At 44.2% G+C, this 22,162-nt stretch overlaps 1 protein-coding gene across 1 annotated transcript in view; it reads right to left on the bottom strand.

Annotated features, from left to right (window-relative positions):
- Positions 1 to 303: 303 nt before the first annotated feature.
- The window catches only part of NSDHL (NAD(P) dependent 3-beta-hydroxysteroid dehydrogenase NSDHL), a 35,586-nt gene continuing 13,727 nt past the window's right edge, over positions 304 to 22,162 (bottom strand). Inside the window, exons 2-8 of the mRNA XM_074208196.1 lie at positions 18,397 to 18,524; positions 14,720 to 14,878; positions 10,284 to 10,430; positions 6,492 to 6,620; positions 3,774 to 3,916; positions 977 to 1,079; positions 304 to 649 (exon numbers count right to left, since the gene is read on the bottom strand). Coding sequence (XP_074064297.1) covers positions 317 to 649; positions 977 to 1,079; positions 3,774 to 3,916; positions 6,492 to 6,620; positions 10,284 to 10,430; positions 14,720 to 14,878; positions 18,397 to 18,477 — 1,095 coding nt within the window. The 5' untranslated portion in view covers positions 18,478 to 18,524 and the 3' untranslated portion in view covers positions 304 to 316. The remainder of the gene's footprint in view (positions 650 to 976; positions 1,080 to 3,773; positions 3,917 to 6,491; positions 6,621 to 10,283; positions 10,431 to 14,719; positions 14,879 to 18,396; positions 18,525 to 22,162) is intronic.

Raw genomic sequence — 22,162 nt, 5'->3', positions numbered from 1 at the left:
TGAAGGGAAGGATCAAAAGGAGAACAGAAAACTGTCACCGTGGTCTGGGCAAGGGGGAGGTGGAATTGGCAGCTGCCTTATCTGAAGGAAATACAAAGGGGGCTGGTTCTTACAAAGGTCAATACTGTCCCTTCCCTCCCCCCAAGCAGTACCATTCAGAATAAGGCATCAGAAGTTCTACCCTTTTGCCAAAGAGAGGAGGCCCCGGTCCAAAAGAAACCTGTTTTTAAGTAGTAGAGGCCCAAGGTGCAGGCTGGAAATAAAGAGTGAGCTATCACTTCCCCAGGGGGTTATCTGCTGGGGGGGTGGGTGCGCTTTAGTTGGTCTTGCGCAGATGGTAGAAGCTCTTCACGGTGCGCTCTACAGCATGGTCCAAGGTGACCAGTGGCTGGTAGCCCAACAGCTTCTTGGCTCGCTCACAGCTGTAGTAGTGGTAGGTGCCAGCCAGTGCCACTCGCATGGGTGTGAAGGTAGCCTTGACTTTGATGAGAGGACTGATCACCATGATCACCAGAGAGAAGAAGAAGGCCAGGTAGTAAGCCAACCAGTAGGGGATGTGGTATTTCGGAGCCTCGTAATTCAGGCCTGTTAGAATACGGGACAGGAAGGCCCAGAAAGGGACCGGCTCGTCATTGGTGATGTGAATAGCCTGGAGAGAGAGAAGGGGGGGAAGGAGGGGGAGAGGGAGGGAGAGAGGGAGAGGGAGAGGGAGGGAGAGAGAGGGAGGGAGGGGGAGAGAGAGAGAGAGAGAGAGAGAGAGAGAGAGAGAGAGATTGATTAAGAGAAAGCAATCCAGATGGCAGCCAGGGCCAACAATTTCAATGGATTCCAGGTTTATCCAAATACTGCTTCACAAAATGGTGTCTTAAGCAATCTGAGGATCCTCTCTAAATCCCCAAATCCTCTGCACCCCAAAGAAGGCAATTTGCTTTAGAGAGGGGCCTCCATAAGTTCCTTTGGGACCAAGAGTACTTACCTGTCCACACAAGCCAGAGTCTGAGGAAAGGTGTTCTGCAGCCAAGATGTGGCCATGGACCACGTTTTCCACAAAGGTGAAATCCACTAAATTCTTCCCATTCCTGCAGGAATAAAAGGAGAACCTTGACTTTGTTTTTGATAGGGGTAACTCCCATTCAAGCCTTGAGGTGACTTTGAAGTAAGAGTCTATCAAAGTGTGGTTGCCTTTCAGGGCTCCAAGAGAGGCTTCTGGATTTCGTTCCAGCAGCCCGAGGTATGCCAAAACTAAGGGTCTCCAGAGGCACTCAATCAAGGCAGTCGAACATTTCCAGAGCCAGCCTGACCGACCAGCCGTCCTCGTGGTCCTACTGTGCTGAATTTTCCTTGTACTCTCTAATTTGAAGGAAAAGCCCCTTCTCAGACCCTGAAAATCTCAGCCAAACCGCTGTTTAGTTCTTCCTGCTCCTCCTTCCCCCTTGCCATCAACTCTTCCTGATCCTGGAGAGACACAGGGTATCACACGACATAGAAGAAGCTTAAGGTTCAAATCCAGCCCCAGATCCTGCTAGCTGTCTGACCATAAGCAAGTCACCAAACCTCTGTCTGACTCAGCTTCCTCATCTGTAGAATACCTACCTCCCAGGGTGGCCATGAGGATCAAATGAGATCATATTTACAAGCTCTCAGTACAGTGGCTCAAAGTGAGTGTTTAAGACCTGTTAGTTTCCTTCTTTGCCTGTTCCCCAAAGGAATAGATGGAGCACAAGAAAGGAATAGCAATTTAAACTGAGGAAAAGAGGAGGCAGACGGAGAAGACAGAGGGCTAGGGAGGAAAGAATTCACCAGAAGAAGTCAAAGGTCGGCCTCACAGGGTTAGATGGCATTGGGAGGAAAAGGAAAAAACCCCAAACCCCAAACTGGAAACAGCTGAAACATCTAATAAGGGAATGGTTAAATAAGTTGTCATACATTCATGCAAGGGAATACAATAAAGTAATTAAGTCAGACAAGTGTGTGGAATACAAAGAAATCTGGAGAGACCTTTATGAAATAATACGGAGCAAAAAAAAAAAAAAAAAGGCTGAAGAAAGGAGTCAACTCGAACTGGGCCAAGGGAGAAAAAGTGAATGAGATGAACAGACAAAGGATCCCAATGGGGGCTAGGAGGAAGGGACAGAAATTCATTTAAATGAAAATAGCTCCAGTTCAGCTGTTTGCATTACAGTTGAGCCTCAGTTTCTTCATCTGCAAAACATGGGGTTAGACTATAGGACCTCCAAGGTCCCTAGCAGATCTAAAGCTGTGACCCTATGTTCAATGTGAAGTTTTTAATCAAGCGTTCAAAAATGATTAAAAAAAAAAAAAAGAAAAAAGATAGCCAGAGCCAAGAAGAGAAAGGACGGCAGGAAATTTCAGAGATCTCTGAGAAGTTAGGACTATCCCTCCGTGAACACAGGCCTGTCCTTTGTGAGGGGTCTACCAGACATGTTAGGCAGTGGCAAGGCTGGAGTGGGTGAAATCAAAGCCCCTCTCCTGTTCTGACATCCTCTGATTCTAAGGATTGTTTCTCTTGAGCCAGGTTCTTAAGGCGATTATTTTGGGGAGGTCCAGTGGTGATTTCTTCTCATTAGTGACAAAATCACAATGATCACACTTGGATGTCACCCCCTTAGTCGGTACCTAGGGTGCTATCTGAAGAAGTAGCAATAAATAGCAAATAAATCTCTCTGGGAAAAAGAGACAATTTTAAAAGCCCTCAGAGATCTAGTTTCGAAATAGTTCTAAGAGGGTCAAATTCCTAGAGAACGGAGAAGATAGGATGTAATTAGCAAAGAACTTTAGTAACAAGAAAACCAAGGTAAGTAAGAAGATATCATAACTTCTGACACATCAACCTCGACAATCTTTAGGAAAACATCAAGAATTCATAAAACATGAGAAAGAACTTTCTCTTCAAAATAAACAAACAAACAGAATTAAAAACCCATTGAAACAAAACAAGAAGCCAAAACCAAGCCACCTCCCCTCCCCTCCAAACCAAACAGCTATTAATTTCATTGTTCTTTAAACTAAAAAAAAAAATAATAATTTTAAGAGTTTAAAAAAACATTAAATAAATTAGCAAACATTCAATAGCTACCTTTAGAGCAGGCCTTCCATAGAGTATCACATGCAAGGGGATGCTTTGGATGATCAAATCAACTGGCCCTTGCTCTCGTCTTTTTCCACATTGCTTATGCCTCTTAGGAGAGGCGGCGTTACCAGAGCAAACTGAGCACTGGCCTTGGAGTCAGGAAGACTTGGCTCAGAACCCTGCTTCAGACACTTCCTAACTGCGTGATCCCAGGCAAGTCACGTTACCTCTCACAGACTTGCTGTAGCCTCATTGGTGACAAGGAGATAAAAAAGAACCAACCTCATAGGGTTGAGAGAGGGGTCAGATGAGAGGTTTTTCTGCAAGGCCAACTTCTTGTCAACTCCATTATTTATGTATTTATTAATGTGATTTATTTTAAATGTCAACTTTTATTATCCTGGGTTCTGGTATGGGTAATAGATTCTAGTCTGGGCTCCTTTCCTTAGGAGCTGCAGGACTTGGAGTTTGTCACTTAAGTTTTCTAAGTTTACCCATCTGTGAAATGGGCATACTTGATCGTGCCCTAGCTGTCTCAAAGGCCTTTGATGAAGATTAAACACAACAATGTGTGCTAAAAATTGCCAAGTGTTCTGTAAGGGCAGAAAAGTGGTAAGGAGGGCAGCAAGTAGAGGTAGCAGTGATGTGGACATATGGTGGAAGGAGCAGGCACTAAGCTTACCCAATCATAAACTTCATTCTGCCACTCCTGGCTGCCTCAACAAGGATGGGGACCAGCTGCTGGTCTCTTGGGCCAAAGATGCCATGAGGGCGGATTGCTGTGGTTAAGAAATTACTGCTGGGTTCATTGGCATTCAGCACCTCCTGGGAAAACAAAACAAAACATCAGAGGGCATTGACAAGGCTTAGGCTCAGTCCGTAGAGCTGAGAAGCCATCAGCATCGGCTGGGCAAGAAAAACCTAGAGCCCAGTACCCTCTCCACGATGGAAGGAAGGAGGAGCAGGCAGAAAGGCTGAAGTGGTACGTCCCAAGTCAGGGAGGACAGGAACCAACGAGGGAAACTAAGTTGGGAGCTTTGTGTTCTAAAGATAGAAAAAGAGAAACCGGGGAGTCAGGGGGCCACTGGCTCCATGAATCAATCAGGAGGCGTGGCTGCCAAAGATGGGGTGTCCAGGCAGAGGGAAGTTCTCCTTCCCCAGGTTAGAGTTTGAAAGTGATGTCAGAGAACCCTGACAATGTGAAGGGAACAACCAGGCAGTTCCAGGGAACTGAGGCCTCCCCATCCCCACTTCACGACAGGATATTGATGAAACTACAAAGCTGATCCAACAGCTGGAGTTTCCTTATGCTTCACAGAAGAGTGAAGTCTTCCCTAGCTGGAAGAACAGGTGCCTGAGCACTTGGGTTCGAATCCTGCCTTGGCCTTATACCCAAGTGAGATGTCTCTAGGCCTCAGTTTCCTCCTCTGTAAAATTAGGCAGCTGGATTAAATAAGCTTGAAGAGTCCATCCAACTCTAAATCGAGGATCCCATTAGCGTCATTAGATTCCAGGCAGCAAGACGTGGGCCACTTTGTTCTTCAGCATTCACTTATGGGCTAGCCAGGCACCAAAGAAAGGAGGGCAACGAGGGCCCAAGCTACTGTTCCTCAAAGAAATCTGGTAGTCCACACCAGGAGAATCTAACCAGTGGTTCTCAGCCTACACATTATCTCTCACACACACACACACATTCTTTCACTCTTTCCAAAGTAAGTCCTAACTCTTTGTGTGTGTGTGTGTGTGTGTGTGTGTGTGTGTGTGTGTGTGTGTCCCACCCCCACCCCCCCACCCCCTCTGGTGGTCTGCTGAAGTCCCTTGGTCCCTTCTTAGAATACTGCTTTGAAATGCATCAGATAAAACAGATAGGCATACAGAGGAAGCAATTATACTGAAATACAGTCATCAAAAAAGCGAACCAAAAGCCCCAAGTTTATAGTCCCCAGGTTAAGAAGCCCCAGCTCTAAAAGGGGTGGGGGTGGGGGTGGTAGGGTGGAATAAACATATCTTAGCTTCCAGATAGTCCTAAATAGAAAGAGAGAATCCTGGTTGCACCAACCATCACTGAAGCTGTGTGACACTGGACAGCTTACTTGACCTCTCTGTACCTCAGTATCCTCTTTGGAGGAATGGGGGGGTGGTTCAGATACCTGCTTCTGACCTCCTTCTGGCTCGAATCTATGATCCTGTGGACACTGCCCTTGGAAAAATAACTAGTTTTTCAAGTCAGAAAATTTCCTGTCCCCATTCTTACAGGGGGTCTACCCCACCTCTCCCCATCACATGCCATCCCCTGTTTTGGCAGTGGATGGCAGTGGATGGCAGATGTGATGGGGATTTCTCAAACCTGTTCTGCCAAATGAAAGTCCTGGGAGATCCTCTGAGGCAGGCATGATTTCTACTCACAGCATTGAGCAACTTATAGAAACAAACAGGGGCCCCCCTCTTTCAACCCCATGGAAAAAATGGGGCCCTCCTAAATTTCCAATCCTTGGGCCTTATTTCCTAGGCACCACCCTCGTTTTTCAACAGGTTTCTGAGTCTTGTCGACTGAGGGGGCGGAGCAACTCAGCTAAAGGGGCAATGTGTGCTTAAGCATGCTCTCAGGGGCCCCTCTCCAAGGGGCCTGCCCCGAATCTGCAGCCAGGAGGGGCCCTGGGGCACCCAGAGGGGTAACCTCTGTGCCTAACTCCCTCAGCTGGCCCAAGGGTTCCTTTGTTCCCTTGGGGGAGGTTGACCTGGCAGGTTTGCAAATGGCTCCCCCCCCAAATAATAATAATAAACTAACTAAATAAAAGAGTAGAGCAAGAACCTGCTTTTAAAAATGGTCAAAAGATTTTGGGGAAGCTAGGCTAGGAAACCCACTTCCAAGCTGACTGCTCACGGTGACTTCACTGTCTCAGGCTGCCAGCTGCCTGCTTTGGGGGAAATGTTTTATTGATACTCTTTCTCTCCCTCCTTGTGACTTCCCGGCCCTCCCCCGCAACTAAATCTTCCCCACTTGGAACAAAGACCAACAAGTAAGAAGCAAAACAAATCACCCGCTGGGCCCGTCTACCAGGGCCCACTGGCCATGGCCTCTCTCCCTCCAGAGCTGGGTGCCTCCGATTTCCCTTAGTAACCAGGAGACAACTTACACGTGTTCCCCACACAACGGATTTCACATTTCCTAGGGGGAGCTGAGCAGCACTGGGGGGGTGGTGGTCCGGAAGCTTCCCTCCCCCACACCCCCACACCCCACACCCCACACCCCCGCCAAAATCCAGAGAACTCCAGCCCGCCACGGTTGGAAAGCTTTCTCAACCAGATTAAACCTGAAGCCCCCAGCCGGGCTTGGAGCTGCTGGAAGGGGCCCTTTCTGGTTGTTTCCCCAGCCAAAGGCCCAAGAGCCGGTACATACTCTCTCCTGCAAGATCTTGGTCTCAGTGTAGTAGTCGATGGGTTTCATGGCATACGGGAGGTCCTCAGGCCCATTCTTGATGTCGACGCCCTCAAAGACAACACTGGCACTGCTGGTTAAAATGAATTTCTGCCAAGATAGAGAAGATGCTTTTTTGACTGAATGAACCAGGAGGGATTCCTACTGGAAAATTCCCATTTCCTCCTTGCTCACTCCTCCCGGCTCCCAGTGGTTGGCCTGGAAGCTCAGGCTCCTCTTTTCACCATGCCCCCCCCCCCCGACCCCCCCCCAATGGGCAGCTGACAGGGAACTCGTCCCTCTCTCCCTCTGATTTGCAGAGGCCCCCCGGATCTCAGAGAAGACACTCTGCCTGATCTCCCCACCTTCTAGTCTCCTGTCAGTCCCACTCTCTCAGAGGTCAGTACAGTCTGCACCCACACAATTTAGCGTTTCATTAGAGGTCGTCCTGTCCTGTTCTCTGATTATTTCATGTACCCGAGCTTAGCCTTCTCAAGCAGACTGTAATGTCCTTGCTCTTAAGAGCCAAGCCTTCCCTCTCCCTCTGTCTCCCTCCCTCCGTCTCCCCGTGTCTCTCTCCCTCTCTCCCTCCCTCCCTCCCTCCCTCTCTCTCTCTCTCTCTCTCTCTCTCTCTCTCTCTCTCTCTCTCTCTCCCTCTCACTCTCTGTCTTTCTGGTTCTCCTGTCACTGCTGCGCCCCCTCCTCCGCAGTTCCCCTCTCCCCTCCTGCTCCGAGTACAGAGCAGGGGCCCGGAGTGGGTACTTAATAAACACTTGTGGGTTGGTTAATGGATACACAAGCTGCCATTAAAGGTAGAACTGCAAATCCCCCGCCCACGCTCCTTGCTGGCTCCAATCCTTTTTATTTTTTTATTTTTTTTTAATTTTTTTTTTTTTTTTTTGCTTTAAGTCCATGAAGAGGGATGGCAGTCCGGAGTCCATAGATTTCAAGCTAGAAGGACCCTCAGAAGCTATAGGCTTTGATTTTCTTATTTGACAAAGGGGAAAACTGAGATCAGGAGAGGGGAGAGGACCCCCAAATCACCCAGGAAGTAGCACACCTGGATCTTCCAGCTCCAAACAGAATCCATTTTAGTCTCTTTTGCTAGAGAAAAAGATGGTCAGAGTTTCTAAGGTTTCATCATTCTCCCCTTATCATTGGCGGGGGGGGGGGGGTCTCCAAGGTTGGCCAATTAAACAGAGTGGCCAGACTCTGCAAGATATAACCACCCTGGGGGCCCCTCTCTTGCCATAAGATCATTCACCAAAGGATGCTTGATGGGTGGCCACAGCAGGCTATTTCCTTCTTCTTGCCTAGTACTCACTCAGGACCTAGTGCAGAGCCTGGCCAAAATAGGTGCTCACCAGATACTTGTTTAGCTCAACAACAGGATCTTAAACTGACTTAGTTCAAAGCATGGAATTGGGGGGAAGGGATTTGTGGGGAGGGTGGAGGGAGGCATAGACCCATGTGGAAATGTGGACAAGTAAGACAAGATTGGGAAATGGCAGCCCTTGGTGGGAACCTGAGAGGCTGAGAAATAAGAGTGTGAAGGGAAGCTGCAAAGGTTCTCTGAAGCCAGATAGATAGTGCCTTGGAGCCTTGAAGGCCAGGCAAATAAGTCTGACCTTTATTCAGGTGGCAAGGGAAAAGCACAGAAAGTTGCTTTTGTTTTTTTTAATCAGGCAGATAAACATTCCTGTGTATTGGTAGGATTAAACTGCCATCTTAGCACAGGCCTTGGTTCAGGGTATGTGTACTTAATAAATGTGCATTGATTGACTGATCTGTGTGACAGAGGTAAGGAAAGGGATGAGTCTAGTGAATCTGGACAGATAAGTTAAGAGGATATTATACAAGTCTAGGCAGAGGCAGTGAGGGTCTGAATTTAAGCTTTAGCAGTCACTATCTGTATGACCTTGGGTAAGTCACTTCCCCTTTCTGTAGCCCAGTTTCCTTCCTTGTAAAAGGAGAGGACCTCTGAGGTTCCTTCCAGGTTCAGATTTAGGATCCTTCAAACCACTCAAGAAGCATTTATTAAACCCCTACTGTATCTCAACAAACATTTATTAAGGACCACTTATGAGGACACCTGTATAGTATGTTCTTGTGGTGAGATAGTGGGAGCCACAATAAGTGGAGATCAGACACAGCCTTGCTCTTTGGAGCTCACAGGCTGAACATACATATACACATGCATACACAAACACACATATGAACCCACCCCTCCCCCATTCCACAAAACAAGTGCCTAACAGAGGGACAAATTGCTCAATGAAGTCAAGGGGGTGGGTAGGAATTTGGGGGTGGGGGGAATTGGTAAGTGTAGGGGGTCCTGATCTTCTCAACTGAAAGGGTTCCTTCTTAACCTCCTCGAATTTTATGTCATCTCCTCCCTTCACACCCCCTCCCCCTCCTTGTTGTTACCTATAGATCAAGAAAACGTGATATTTGGGACAAGAAGGGGGATTACAGAGGGGTTGGTAATAATTTCTTGGCTACTATTCCCCCTTCCCTTCCGTCCCCCAGTTCCAAGATCCTCAGGATGGAATTCAGGTTGGGTGGGAACCTGGATCTGGTCATTACACAGAAACCACAAAGCAGTTGACTCCAAGGGGCGTACAGAAACACTTTGTCTCTCTCTTTAATGCAAGGAACAGTGCAAGCCCATCAAAAGAGGGGATGACATCCTGCAGGTTAGCTATTTGCCCACTGGCCACTGCTCACATTGAAAAAGCTCCGAGGTCTGGGTCAATTACCCAAACAGGGAAATGCTTTTCTTATTTCCATTTTATAGATGAGGGAACTGAGGCATAGAGAACTCAAGGAATTTGCCAAGGATTGCACAGTTAGTAAGTATCTATGATATTATTTGAACTCGTTTTCCTTACTCAAGCCCTCAATTTCTTATTCTAAGAGAAACTGAGTAATTTACCTATCCAGCTGGACTAGATGATTTCAAAGGTCCTTTCTCAATCTAATTTATACTAGATGATTGCAGGAGAGGGATAGTTAGGGAAAATTTGTACAAGATGATCGAAGGAGGGTGATAAGGAAACTGGCTTTGACTGAGTTCTTCCAGGGGGCTTCCCGTAGCATGAATTCCTGTGAGAAAATCTGAGGTTGCTCCATAAAGCAAACCTCCCCATAAAAGACAGCATCTACTTGTTATGATTCTTTCATCTGAGCCCAAGAAAATCAGATGATCAAAAAGAACCCATTAGTTATCCTTGAACTACCAGAGTTATTACTGGCTGAATCAGATACAACTGTCCCCACTTTGTTCCTTCATGAAAGTTGCCCATCTAGATAAGCAGCGACATAGAGAAAATGATTTTCTCCCGCCCCCCCACAATACCAAAACAAAAAACCCCAAGGAGGTATCCAAAGTTCAAGGAAAAACATGGTTCAGCATGCAACACTATAAAGGACACTAGACTGGAAGTCTGGAAGACTGATTTCAAATTTCAATGTTGCCACTTACTACCCTTGTGACCTTGAGTAAACTTTTCCCCTTCTTTGGACCTCAGTTTCCTTCTCTGTAAGATGAGATGGTTAGATTCCTTCCCCTGTTGTATTTATGCTGTTATATGTAAGCCTGGGCAAGCTCTTTCCCTACTGGGGGCTTTTGTTTCCTCCTCTGTAAAATGAGAGAGATGGACTAGAAGTCAACTCCCATTTAAAATCTTGGGGTCAAGATCTGTCCCCAACTAAGAGTTACCATTACCAGGGTGCTTGCCTCCTTGAAGCCTTCATTCAGTACTGGTACCGTACCTGGACTCCAGCCTCTTTGCATGCTTCGATGACTGTCTTGGTGCCAATGTAGTTCACTCTATAAAAGAGCTCCTTATTATCAGAGGATGGTGCTGGCGACGCACAGTGGAAAACTGTCTTCACCCCCCTCAGAGCAGGGTACAGGTCCTGGATGGACAAGCAAAAGAAAAGGAAAAAGGAAATTCAAGCAATAGCCCTGGGCATCACCTTATCTGTCTCCTATCTCACACCTCTCATGTCACCCTTGAAGCTTTGGTTGTAGGCACTGAAGTTTGGTTTTAAGAAGAGAGAGGGCTTAATATTTTTTTTTTGTTGTTGTTGTTCTTCTGAACTTCCCAAAGCACCAAGTAAACTGAACATGTTCATTCACAGAGAGCAGAAAAAGAGGACTGTGTACAGAACTGCAAATCTCTCTTCCACACAGCTTGCTTTTCCATTACGTATAGAATAAATTGAATGTGTAACTTTCAAAGCTATCCTGCTTTACTTTTTGAACTTTATTTTTTTGGACTATGTATTCTTTCACAACGTGACTATTATGGAAATGTTTTGCATGACTACACATGTATACCCAATATCAAATTGCTGGCCTTCTCAAAGGGGGGGGAGGTGGAGAGGAACAAAAGAACTCAAAAGTTTTAAAAACAAATGTTAAAAATTGTTTTTACATTAAACTGGGGAAAAGCTAAAATAATAAAAAGGAAAAACATTATCTGCTTGTCTGTGTTTCTTGCCTTCCTTTTGTTTGAGTCATTAAGCTGTCTAGACTCTTTAACCCAACAAAACTGCCATTAGGCCTATTTTCAAAGATCAAGGAAAAAGGAAAAGAATCTCTACGTTCTAAGATATTTATAGCAGCTCTTGTTGTAGTGGCAAAGAACAGGAAATCATGGGAATGCCCATCAACTGGGGAATGGCTGGACAAAGTGTGGTATAGGGTTGTGATGGAATACTCTTGTGCTATAAGAAATGATGAGCTCAATGATCTTAGAAACACATGGATAAACTTGCATGAATATACTGAAGACTGAAATGAGCAGAACCAAGAGAACATTGTATACAGTAACAGCAATATTATTTAAAACAACTTTGAGCAAAGAAATCATTTTGATTATTAAAAATACCTAAATTATTTACAAAGAACATAAGAAGAAAGATGCTATCTGTATTCAGAGAAAAAACTAATGAACAGAAGCATGGATGTGATTTTACATATATATTTTACACATATATTTGTGGTAGCCATCTCTAGGGTGGGGGGGAGAGGAAACAAAAAAAGGAAAAATAGAAATTTACATGATAAATTTTTATATTTCAGATAATTTTATTACTTATATATATTTATTACATATTTATTTTTATTTTATTATATATTTAAAAGGAATAGGAAGTTGTACATGATAGATTTGCAGTTTCATGTCCAATCATCTTTTAAAATATTATTTATTTCTTATATATTTATTTTTATATTTCAGATTTGTTTTATTATATATTTAAAAGGAATAGCAAATTGTACATTATAGATTTGCAGTTTCCTGTGCAATCATCATTTTTATTTAACAATTTCTATTATATGTTGAAAAGGAATAGCAAACTGTACCTAATAGCTTTGCAGTTTCACATGCAATCATCTTTATTTAAAATTTTTTGATATATTTAAAGAGAATAGCAAGTTGCACATAATATATTTACAGTTTCATGTACAATCATCTCTTAAAATATTATTTATGATATATTTATTTTTATATTATATATTTAAAAGGAATAGCAAGTTATATAATAGATTTGCAGTTTCATGTGCAATTATGTTTTTTATTTAACAATTTTATTATATATTTAAAAGGAATAGTAAATTGAATATAATAGATTTGCACTTTCATGTGCAATCATCTTTATTTAAAATTTTTTAATTATATATTTAAGGAGAATAGCAAGTTACACACAATAGATTTATAGTTTCATGTAAATCATCTCTTGAAATATTAGTTATTATATATTATTTTTATATTATATAATTTATTATATATTCAAAAGGAATAGCAAACTGAATATAATAGATTTGCACTTTTCATGTGCAATCTTTATTTAAAATTTTTTTATTATATTTAAGGAGAATAGCAAGTTGCACACAATAGATTTATATTTTCATGTGCAAAAATATTATTTATGATATATTTATTTTTATATTATATAATCTATTATATATTTAAAAGGAATAGCAAGTTGTACATAATAGATTGCAGTTTCATGTGCAATCATCTTTTAAAAATACTTTGCTTGTTATATATTTTATTTTTATTATACATATTTTATTGAATATTTGAAAGGAATAGTAAGTTGTACATTAACAGATTTGCAGTTTCATATGCAATCATCTTTTTTTTATTATACTATGTTATGGAAATGCTTGTTTTAGTCTATAAAAGAAAATAAATCAAAATTTTAAAAGTGCTTCAATGATGCTCTTTACTTTTTTTTTTTTTTTGGCAATCCTAGTAACAGTCCCTTCTTCCTCCCTCCCTTCTTCCATAGTGAACAAACAAACCCACACCTTGGAACAAACATGTACAGTCCAGCAAAACAAATTCAGACACTGTACGTGTCCAAAAACGGCCCACCTCATGTGGGATCCTGAGTCCATTACTTGCGACAGGGCTAAGCTAGAGTCCATGAGCATGAGAGGGATGAGGAGCTGCCATCTTACTAGTTAGGCCTGACTACCCTAGGATTATACACAGTGAAAGTCCATCTTTTCAGGAGAATTTTCTACTTCAGTTCAGTATGAATCAGTGTTCATGTCACACCATTATTCCAATTCCCAATTAAAAAAAAAAGCCCATGATGTACCACGGCCACTTCCCTTCCAAAAGGTTGACATAGATCTTGTTGCCCACAACCTCCTTGACTGGGCACTCCCCAGACTGAGTTGAAAAGTCCGGCCTTTGGGGTGGGCTTCCACAAAGAGATATCTGAATATCTGGGAGGTAATGAGGACCTGGATTTATATGAAAGAGAGGACTGGAAGTGAGTTAGCCCAGGAACAATTCACTGAGTTAGTTAACACTGCCACAGTGGGAAATGTTCTAGGACTTGAGTCATCCAAGATGAGTCCCAATCCCTACTATGGTATTTAGGTTACTGCCTGTGTGACCCTGGGCACATACCTTCCCTCTCTGGGTCTTAGTAATCTTCTTTATGAAATGGGTAGGGCTACTATTGAGTGACCTCTAAGGTCCTTTCCAATTTCACAGCTTGTAGACTATAGAAAAGGAATGTGGAAGAATAGAGAGTGAACTTTAAGTCACTTCAGGAAGTTCTGGGTTCAACTTTCACCTCAGACACTTGTTAGTGGTGTGACTTTGGGCAAATCAGGCAACCTCTCTGAACCTCAGTTTCCTCATCTCTAAAATGGGGCCAGATAATAATAGTACCTCATTTACAGGCGTGTTGTGGGCATCAATTGAGATAATATATGTAAAGTGTCTTATAAACCTTAAAGAGATTGAAAAAATGTTACCTATTAGGATGATTGATGATGACTAAGTTGGAATGTGGGAAGAATACCAGTCCCACAGAGCAATCAATCATTAGACTCAGTGAGTCTGGGACCACAGAAAGCCCTGAGACTCTAGGGCTCATGAGGAAGATTATTCTAGGGAGACTAGGAATGGGGTCATGCCAAACTGGGGTTCCTAATGGGAGCGATGCAGGAGAGATTAAAAACCTCAGGTTCTCTGAAGCCAGGCTGAGCTAGGTTTCTTTCATTCACACCTGTCACTCCCCTCCCCTGGTGTACAGTTTCAGAATTAATATGTTCTCATTTTCCCTGTCAAGGAATCCTAGGATACACATTCCCTTGGGCTCTGAAGTGTCTAAGAGCTATGGGAAGAAGGCAAAGGAGTGAAGTCCCAGAAGCAGGTTCCAAGAAACAGAGGGATCTATAGCAGCAGGGGAAGGGAGATGAGACAATTCATTATGGATGGAGCAGGGCAGCTCCCTGAACCTAGGGTCGAGCCAGCTTTAGACCTTAGGTTGGGCTTCAGCAATCGAGGATGCTTTAAACTAAGCATGAGAGTGAGACCTGAGGTCAAAGGGCAAAGGCCATTTAGATTGAGTCAAAACCTAGAAGATGGTGGTGCATCTTGGAGGGGACTCCAATGACTTTCAGACCTCCTGGGATCTTGCACTGAGAACAAAAGGGATTTCAGAGATGATCAGTTCCAATGTGGCACTGATTGACACAGAAAATGGCATTGTTTTGATAAGGGGCTCTCCTGAAGGTTAGCCAGTTACCCCAACCAAAGGGACCCAATCACATTTGGGGACGTGAATGGAAAGAGGTCCAAGAAAACTAGCTCTAATGAGATTAATCAAATATAATCCTCCTGGTTCCTGAGGATCTGGGGTGAGCTAGCAAGGTCTCATTGATACAGTACCTTTTTGTTGCAGAGGTCTCCCACAAAAAACTTCACTTTGGGGTTCTCAAAGGTTTTCCGGATGTCGAAGACATTGACCGTGTAGCCTCTGGCTAGCAACTCTTCAACCAAATGTTGGCCCAAAAACCCAGAGCCCCCGATCACAGTACATTTCTTGGCCTGTGGAAACAGAAAAGATTATGGAGAGAGGCAGACAAGAATGACAGTGGACAGCAGTTGTGACATTCAGAACCACTGACCTCTCAGATGTTGGGTTAGTGACCCTAGTGCCAATGTAGGGAGACTCAATTTTCCCTCTCACTAGAGGTACAGACAGGATCTGCATTGGTAGGGATTACAGATCTGATGATTCACTGAATTCAGCTCTGGTTGGCTCTGATGAACGAGAGCTATGCCATGTTTCCCTGGCAGAATGAATACCCATGGGACACAGTCGGCAGTTACTCTGAAAGCAGGTGAATTAGCTCTGACGATGACAGTGCCAACGCCAACAGAAGGAGGAAGACATTCTTATTCCTGATTTCTAATGCCTCCCCCGTTCTCCCTTCCTGTACACCTTGATGCCAAATGAAGCTGGCACTCCAACCAGGGGATGCTCTTCCAAAAGGACTAAAGCAGAAAGCATGGTGTCAGTGGTCTTCATAGCAGGGGCAGGCAGGGATTGAGTGGGCTTTCTCCTAAGTGGATGGGCAACTTTGAACAAGCCACTTGGCTTCTCTGTGCCTCAGTTTACTCATCTTCAAAGAGAATAGTATTGAATGAGCCTTTATCTCTTTAGATTTTGGGGTTGGGGTGAGTATGGATTAATGAGTTAACAGTTGTTCAGTGCTCTGCTATCTATTCAGGTCAGGGGTTTTTACTTTTTCCCCTTCTCCTCTGAACACTGAAGAGCTAAGCTTATCGTATTAGCAAAGCACTCTATTGATTCCATTTGGCTTGGGCAACATCAACAATTTGTCAGCTAAAGTCCAGCTCTGAGATTGTTGTCACCGGCGGCTGTGTATGAGAGAACTGCATACAGAGAGCAAAGATTCGGACTCTGGGAAGAAACTGCAGAGAATAAAGCGATCCCCCCATTCCACTCCCCCCCACCCCAGTTGCTTCCCAGGGGCATTTCGCCAAAGTCGCTTTCGAGACCGTATCTATGTCTCACTTCTTTATCACATTCAATCCTTCATTTCTTGATCTCCCAGTCAGCCAGCAAAGTCAAAGATTGGTAGAGGTTGGGGGAGGGAGACTCACAGACTTGAGATAAACTCTGCTCCCCACTTGAGAAACGCTAGCTCCCAGTCACTTTGAGTAATGCTTTGCTTCTCAACCCTATTTTGTCGCTTATCTCTGAACCGCACCCAACGCCTCTACACAAGAATTATTGACAGGCACCCCAGCCCTCTCCAGCACCAGAGCAAGTCTCAGGTTATCAAAAGGACTGAGCTGAAAGAAGGGCGATGGGGAGGGGTGGGGGGAGGGGGCGGCGAGTTGAGTTTTGACGATATTCCAAAGCCCCATGTAAGTCAATTTCAGATGGACCAGTCTATGTTCTCCACTAGTTAAGGGGCTCTCTCAATTTTTCAAAGGGAAATCACCTCTCTTGCCATATCAGGTGTCATTTCAGAATATTATACAAGCCCTCTTGCCATGCTACATCATGATGGGATGTTTCATGATCATTACAGGGATTGAGACCTGACGCCCATTAACAGAGTATTCCAGTATTAAGTCCAAATTCTCTTGTTAGGATGGTATGTTGTGTTGCATATTACTGAAACAAATAGGGGTACTGGCTGTGGTTTGATATCTGTATGCTCTACAGAGAGATTGTCACAGTTATGGAATTTGACCTGGAGAGAAGATGGCAACTTTATTCAAAAGCAAGGATAACGCTTTCAACTATCTAACAAGTGGACATAATGGATACAGACCACCACTACTTGCCAAGGCCTTGAAGGATGGAACATGGGGAGTAGGCTTAGATAAGAGGAAGAAACATTGGAATTACAAATGAGAGAAACCCTCCCAGACTGGAAACAAAGAATGTGAGGTTCCCAAAAAGACTTCTCAGAGAAGCTAGGAGCACTATGTATCTGAAAATTTGCTGAGATATCCATCTCTACAGTTTCTTTCATGGCACTGCAGGCCCAGAGAGGAGAGAATGGACTCAGCAGTCTCAGGACATGCCTTCATATCCCAGAGGCTCTGATTCAGAATATCTCAGCACGACAGTCATGTTCTTTTGCTACTAATGCTAGCTCAGCTCTGCTTAGACTGTCCAACATGACTAAATTTTGGCCATCACATACATAAAGTGCTTCGCAAACACAAAAACACGATAGAGATGCCATTAAGTATTATTATCAGTTATCATAGCAGATGAATTCCCTTGAAACCCCCTCCTTGGTGGAGGTCATGTCTGCCCACAATCATTAGCTTTCACAGTGTCTTTGTATTATTTCATTGGCCTCATGGGATCTGAGAGGCAGTGAGACTGTAATGAAAAAGACCAATGGACTAGGAGTCGCAAGGACCTGGGGTCGAATCTTGGCTCTGACACTCACACAGCCAGGTCCCCTTGGCCAAGTCATTTTACATCTCTTGAGTCTCAGTTTCTTTGTCTATAAAATGAAGATAACAACAGCATTTGCCTCCAAGATCAAATGAGACACTGTACAGAAAGGGCTTTGACAACTTGTAAGCCCCACCTAAATGGCAGTTCTCATTATGATAACCAAGACTCCTATGAGCACATTAGCTATCTCTTCCCCATCGCTTCCACCAATATCAAGGCTGACCTTGTCTAATTGGCTGCCATGATGAATGGATGACACACACCTCTCCAAATGGGCCAGACGCTTATGGAATCCACTGCTCAGTGAGATCATTACAACCAAATCCAACTAGGTAGCCAACAGTATTTCCAGGGCCATCATTTGCATCCTCTCCTGGAGACAATTTTTAGGCTCCCTTCCTCTAGTGCCTCAGTGGCCTTTACTTCCAAGGCAACATGGCCGAATGCTGCCTCACTCAGGCGGGCTCGACTCTTAGTCAATTCTCCTGTCTGCCAGATGTGATCATTATTACATTTTTCCCATTTCTCTCAATTCTTCTTATCAGTACCCTCAGCATTTGACTTCAGACTCAGACAACGGTAATTTCCTGAACGGCTCTTTCTTCTTTTATTGACTCTCGGAACAGTATCAACTGGCACCAAGCTCATTTTCAGTTATCTTCCCGAACCATCTTTGTTTGGGCTGGGCTGCTTGCGCCAACCTCTCCTCACAGGCTTGCTGTGAGGAAAAGGCTTTTAAAATCGGAGCTCTCATTTAACCCTGCAATTGCCTATTATACGGCACTGTGCTCTAACTTGTCAGCTACTACAGGTCCTCTTGGAAGTAGGCGGGTACCAAACTTAAAGAACATCATGGCCTGTCAAAATGCCTCTTATGGTGACCTCACCTGACAGCGTATGTACCATTCTGCCCTGGTAGACCCCCACCACTCTGCCAAGAAGAGGAAGATGAGTGTGGTCTACATCATTATCTGATCTCCAGAACCAGCTATTCACAGTATGATTTCCTTTGAGCAGTCTTTTCATCTACGTGCTTGGGAGCTGGTTAACTGCTTTACCGTCCCAGGGTGTGTGGGTCAATGGCCTGCTGAGGTACCCCCCATCCCCTTACCTGCTGCTGGTCACTAATGTTTTCTGCCACTTGTTTTTCTTCAGGCTTGGGCACCATATGCTCACCAATTGTGCTCTCCATTTTCTTTTCAAATATTGGGTCCAGTCTGATGACCAACTTTTCTCTTCCTAAAGACAGACAGATGTAGAGACAGACATTGAAACGGTGACAACCCCGAGGCCTTCAAGCACCAGCTCCCTTGAGGTTCCTCAGACAGGCCTTGGGAGAGGGCCTGGTATCTCTCTCAGGTCCTCTGAGAGGATGGCCGGCATGCTACGCGTTCCCTCCGCCCCCAACATACACACACAGACAGACAGACAGACATGGTCCTGGCTGCCCTCACAGACACCGCAGAGCCCTAACTGGACCAGTGAGAACACGCCATCGCATGCCAAAGGAGGAACCTTGCCAGACAATCGCAACCCGCAAGACTTCTGTCTACACGATATCTTTTTTACGAGGAGCGCAAGCAAGGGCTACACATAATCCAGGAGAAATGTCGAAAGCAGATTGGTCACCAGCTCACCCTAGGCAATGAAAGAGTCATTGGCCATGGGTAAGTAAGATCTGCCTTGATCAAAAGACTCCTTTGAGTTGGCCAGAGGTTCACTCAAGGATGCTATGGATCCAGGAAGATGGCCCATTCAGAACGGCTTAGGTAGCTTCCATATGCCAGCCTAGATCACCGCACAGGAAGATCTAGAGTTCAGTCTCAGCGTCCCATACCTCCCCCCCCCCCCGCCCCCAAAGGGAACCCATCTGTCCACTGGAGGTCTCTCAGGTTAAATACGTTGCCTTGGTGTGAGGTCAGGGAACAGTTCTTTCCCCCTACTGGCTCAGGAGACACACTAAAGAGATGCCAATGATGGATTTGAGAGTCAGAGGACCTGAACAGACTCCTGACTCAGCCAGATATCTATTGTCTGTGACTTTGGGCAAGTCATTTCCACTTTCTGGGCCTCAGATTCTTCATTGGAGTTTTACTAGATGATCTCTTGATATCCCTTCCAGCATGATTGTGGAGATCATCCACACATTCGAAGTGAAAGTCTGCAGTATCTTTGAAGAACACAAAATAAAGGGATATTTGTATGTACAATGGCAGTAGTAGTAATAGTAGCAGTAGTGGGGCAGGGCCTGTGAAAGTGCTAGCAACATGGAAGTCTCGACTAGAGAAGAATTATTTCTTCAGGGCTTTCTCCCTCAACTCTTCTAAGGCCTAGTTGTTAGCTAAAGAAAATTTTAGGAAAAATGAAGAAGTTACTGAATTATCACATTCTGGGAATTTTCTTGGGAATTGTAACATTTGGAAGGAAAAAAGGAATCGTGATTCCCCAAAGCTTCCCTGGAAAGTTTTGGGAGGGAAGACAGTTGCCTTGGGTAAACAGAGGCACAGAATGACCTTAGGAAAATCACCTACAGGCCACCAGAAGTGGCTTTTTCTGTATTAGAAGTTTTTTGTCACTAAGTTTCAGGACTCAAGTATTTATTGATATCAAGGTTAGGTAATTTTAATACCCCCCCCACACCCCGCCAACAAACAAAACAACACCCTTCGCTTCAATCAGGATTTCATTAGTAGGTAACCCTTGATCCGGCAACTTTCTTCAGCTATGCATGTAAGTAACCTTGGCTACTCTACCTTTCAACTAGGGTCCCACAGTCAGTATAAAGGAGAAGCAGGATTCTAGGTCAGGATGTCTATCCTTTCTGCCTACAAGGTGGGCTCTCTGCCCACTGTACTACACTGATAGTCCTAGTTACTTCTAAAATTCTAATGGATGCCAATAGAAAAATGGGAATGAATAGACATATGTTATACACAAATATTTTAGAAGTGGGTCTATTGTGTAAAATCAGCTTGGCATGTGTTCAAAGTACTACTGAGTGGGCACCCCCCCCCCCAAATATCTGGCCTGAGCTTTCAATCTGAAAAGTTTGCTCACTTGGCCTTTGGAGGGTCCTCAAAGGCCACCTTCCTGCTTATTTTACAGGAGACATGCCTGAAGTAACAGAGGTTGCATGTCAGAGGCAGGATTGAAAGTCAGGTATTTGGCTGCCAAAGCCAGTCCACCAGACCTCTCTACCCTGTGACTCTCCCAACTAAGCTCTCAGAGGGCAAAGGAGCTGTCCTCCTTCCCTTTTCTGCAGATCCTCAAGGGTCTGCCACAAGGCTTTATAGGATAAGTTTTAATCAAGGGATTGAGGCCTGATCTGACCCATGGTTTCATTTGTACTCTGAACTCCAGGGTGAGGAAAATCCCTCCAATGCAAGCTGTCATCTTCTTTGTACCTCTTAAATTGCCTGGGCACACTGAGAAAGATGGGGGACTTACTCAGGGTCACACAACCAGGTGATGTTAAAGGAAGGACTTGATTTCAGCTCTTCCTGGCTTTAGGTTGGCTCTCCCTGCACTATGCTATGCTGTCTCTGTCAAAGGAACAAATGCTAACTTAGCAGATTTAATGAAATGGCCAAGACCAAAAACAAATATTCACCCTACAATCTGACTGCTTCTGAGGAAAGTCAAGGTTTGGGTGATTTGAAAAAGCACCAGATTTCAAGGAGACACGACCTACATTTGAATTCCAGCTCTGGTTCTTACTGCCTCAATGATCTTAGATAAGCTACTTCCACTCTCTGGGATTTGGTTTTATTGTATCTGTGAATATGTTTCTTTAAAACCATTTTTTTTGGATAACTACATTTTAACAAAATTGGTTCCATTTATAATTCTACAAGTTTTACTTTGGGCATTTAAAAACATGAATCTGAGAAATGGGTCCACAGACTTCCTCAGACTGACAGCCCAAGGGGGTTCAGGACACACAACAAAAGTGAGGAAATCTTTCTCAGGCTACTTCCAGCTCTAGGTTCTCTAAGTTTGAGCTTCTTCCTTTCTGCCTTGCTCTCCTCATACATGGTGGATGTAACCCCCCCCCCCAACTTACTGCTCCCCCCCGTTTTATTTTACCCTCCTTTAAACTCCATGGCTAGACCAGACTCTCCTCAATATCTCCAGTTAGTAAAAATCTTCCTTTTGTCAATGAAGAACTGTGGTCATCAGAGACATACCATTTGGGGGACAGGCAATAAGGGTTAAGAGACCTGCCTAGAGTCAGACTGCTAGGAAATGTCTGAGGCTGGATTTGAACTCAAGTCATTTTGACTCTAGGGCCCCTGCTCTATCCACTGTGAATGTATGCTGCCCTGAGAGTAGTTAATTTCAAAAGGAATAGATCTTTGAAAGGCAGCCTTGTTGTAGTGGATAGAGAAAGAGAAAGTCTTGGAGCCAGCGAGTCAAGTCAGACAGTCAGCAAGCACTTATTAAGTGACTACTGTGTGCCAGGAAGATGAAGATTCAAGCTCTGCCCCTAACACATGCTGGCTATGTGACCCTAGACAAAGGCTTTCTCTTCTGAACCCTCTAGGTCAGAGGTGTCTAATTTGCCAAGTGCTATGCCCTATGGGGGTCCTTCTATGTGATTCAGGGTGCCCCCCCTCGATATCTGGGTTTGAGTTGGGCTCTAAGTTGCAAAGAAGGGGCTGATCTGCATTGGTAGAGGAAGTTTCCACATCTGGGAGTTACCTATATCAATAAAAGGGTCGGTCCCTAAGGAACTGATTTGAAATCGAAGAATAAAATGTTATTTTATGTAATTCATTTCATAGGTATTTTGTATTTATTTGTTAGAATGATCACAAAATCTTCAAGATTTGAAATTTGGGGAGACAGACATATGTAACAGACCCTGCTGGAATCTC

This window comes from Macrotis lagotis, chromosome X, assembly GCF_037893015.1.
Source record: "Macrotis lagotis isolate mMagLag1 chromosome X, bilby.v1.9.chrom.fasta, whole genome shotgun sequence".
Lineage (NCBI taxonomy): Eukaryota > Metazoa > Chordata > Mammalia > Peramelemorphia > Peramelidae > Macrotis > Macrotis lagotis.
This window is presented reverse-complemented; position numbering and strand designations above follow the sequence as displayed.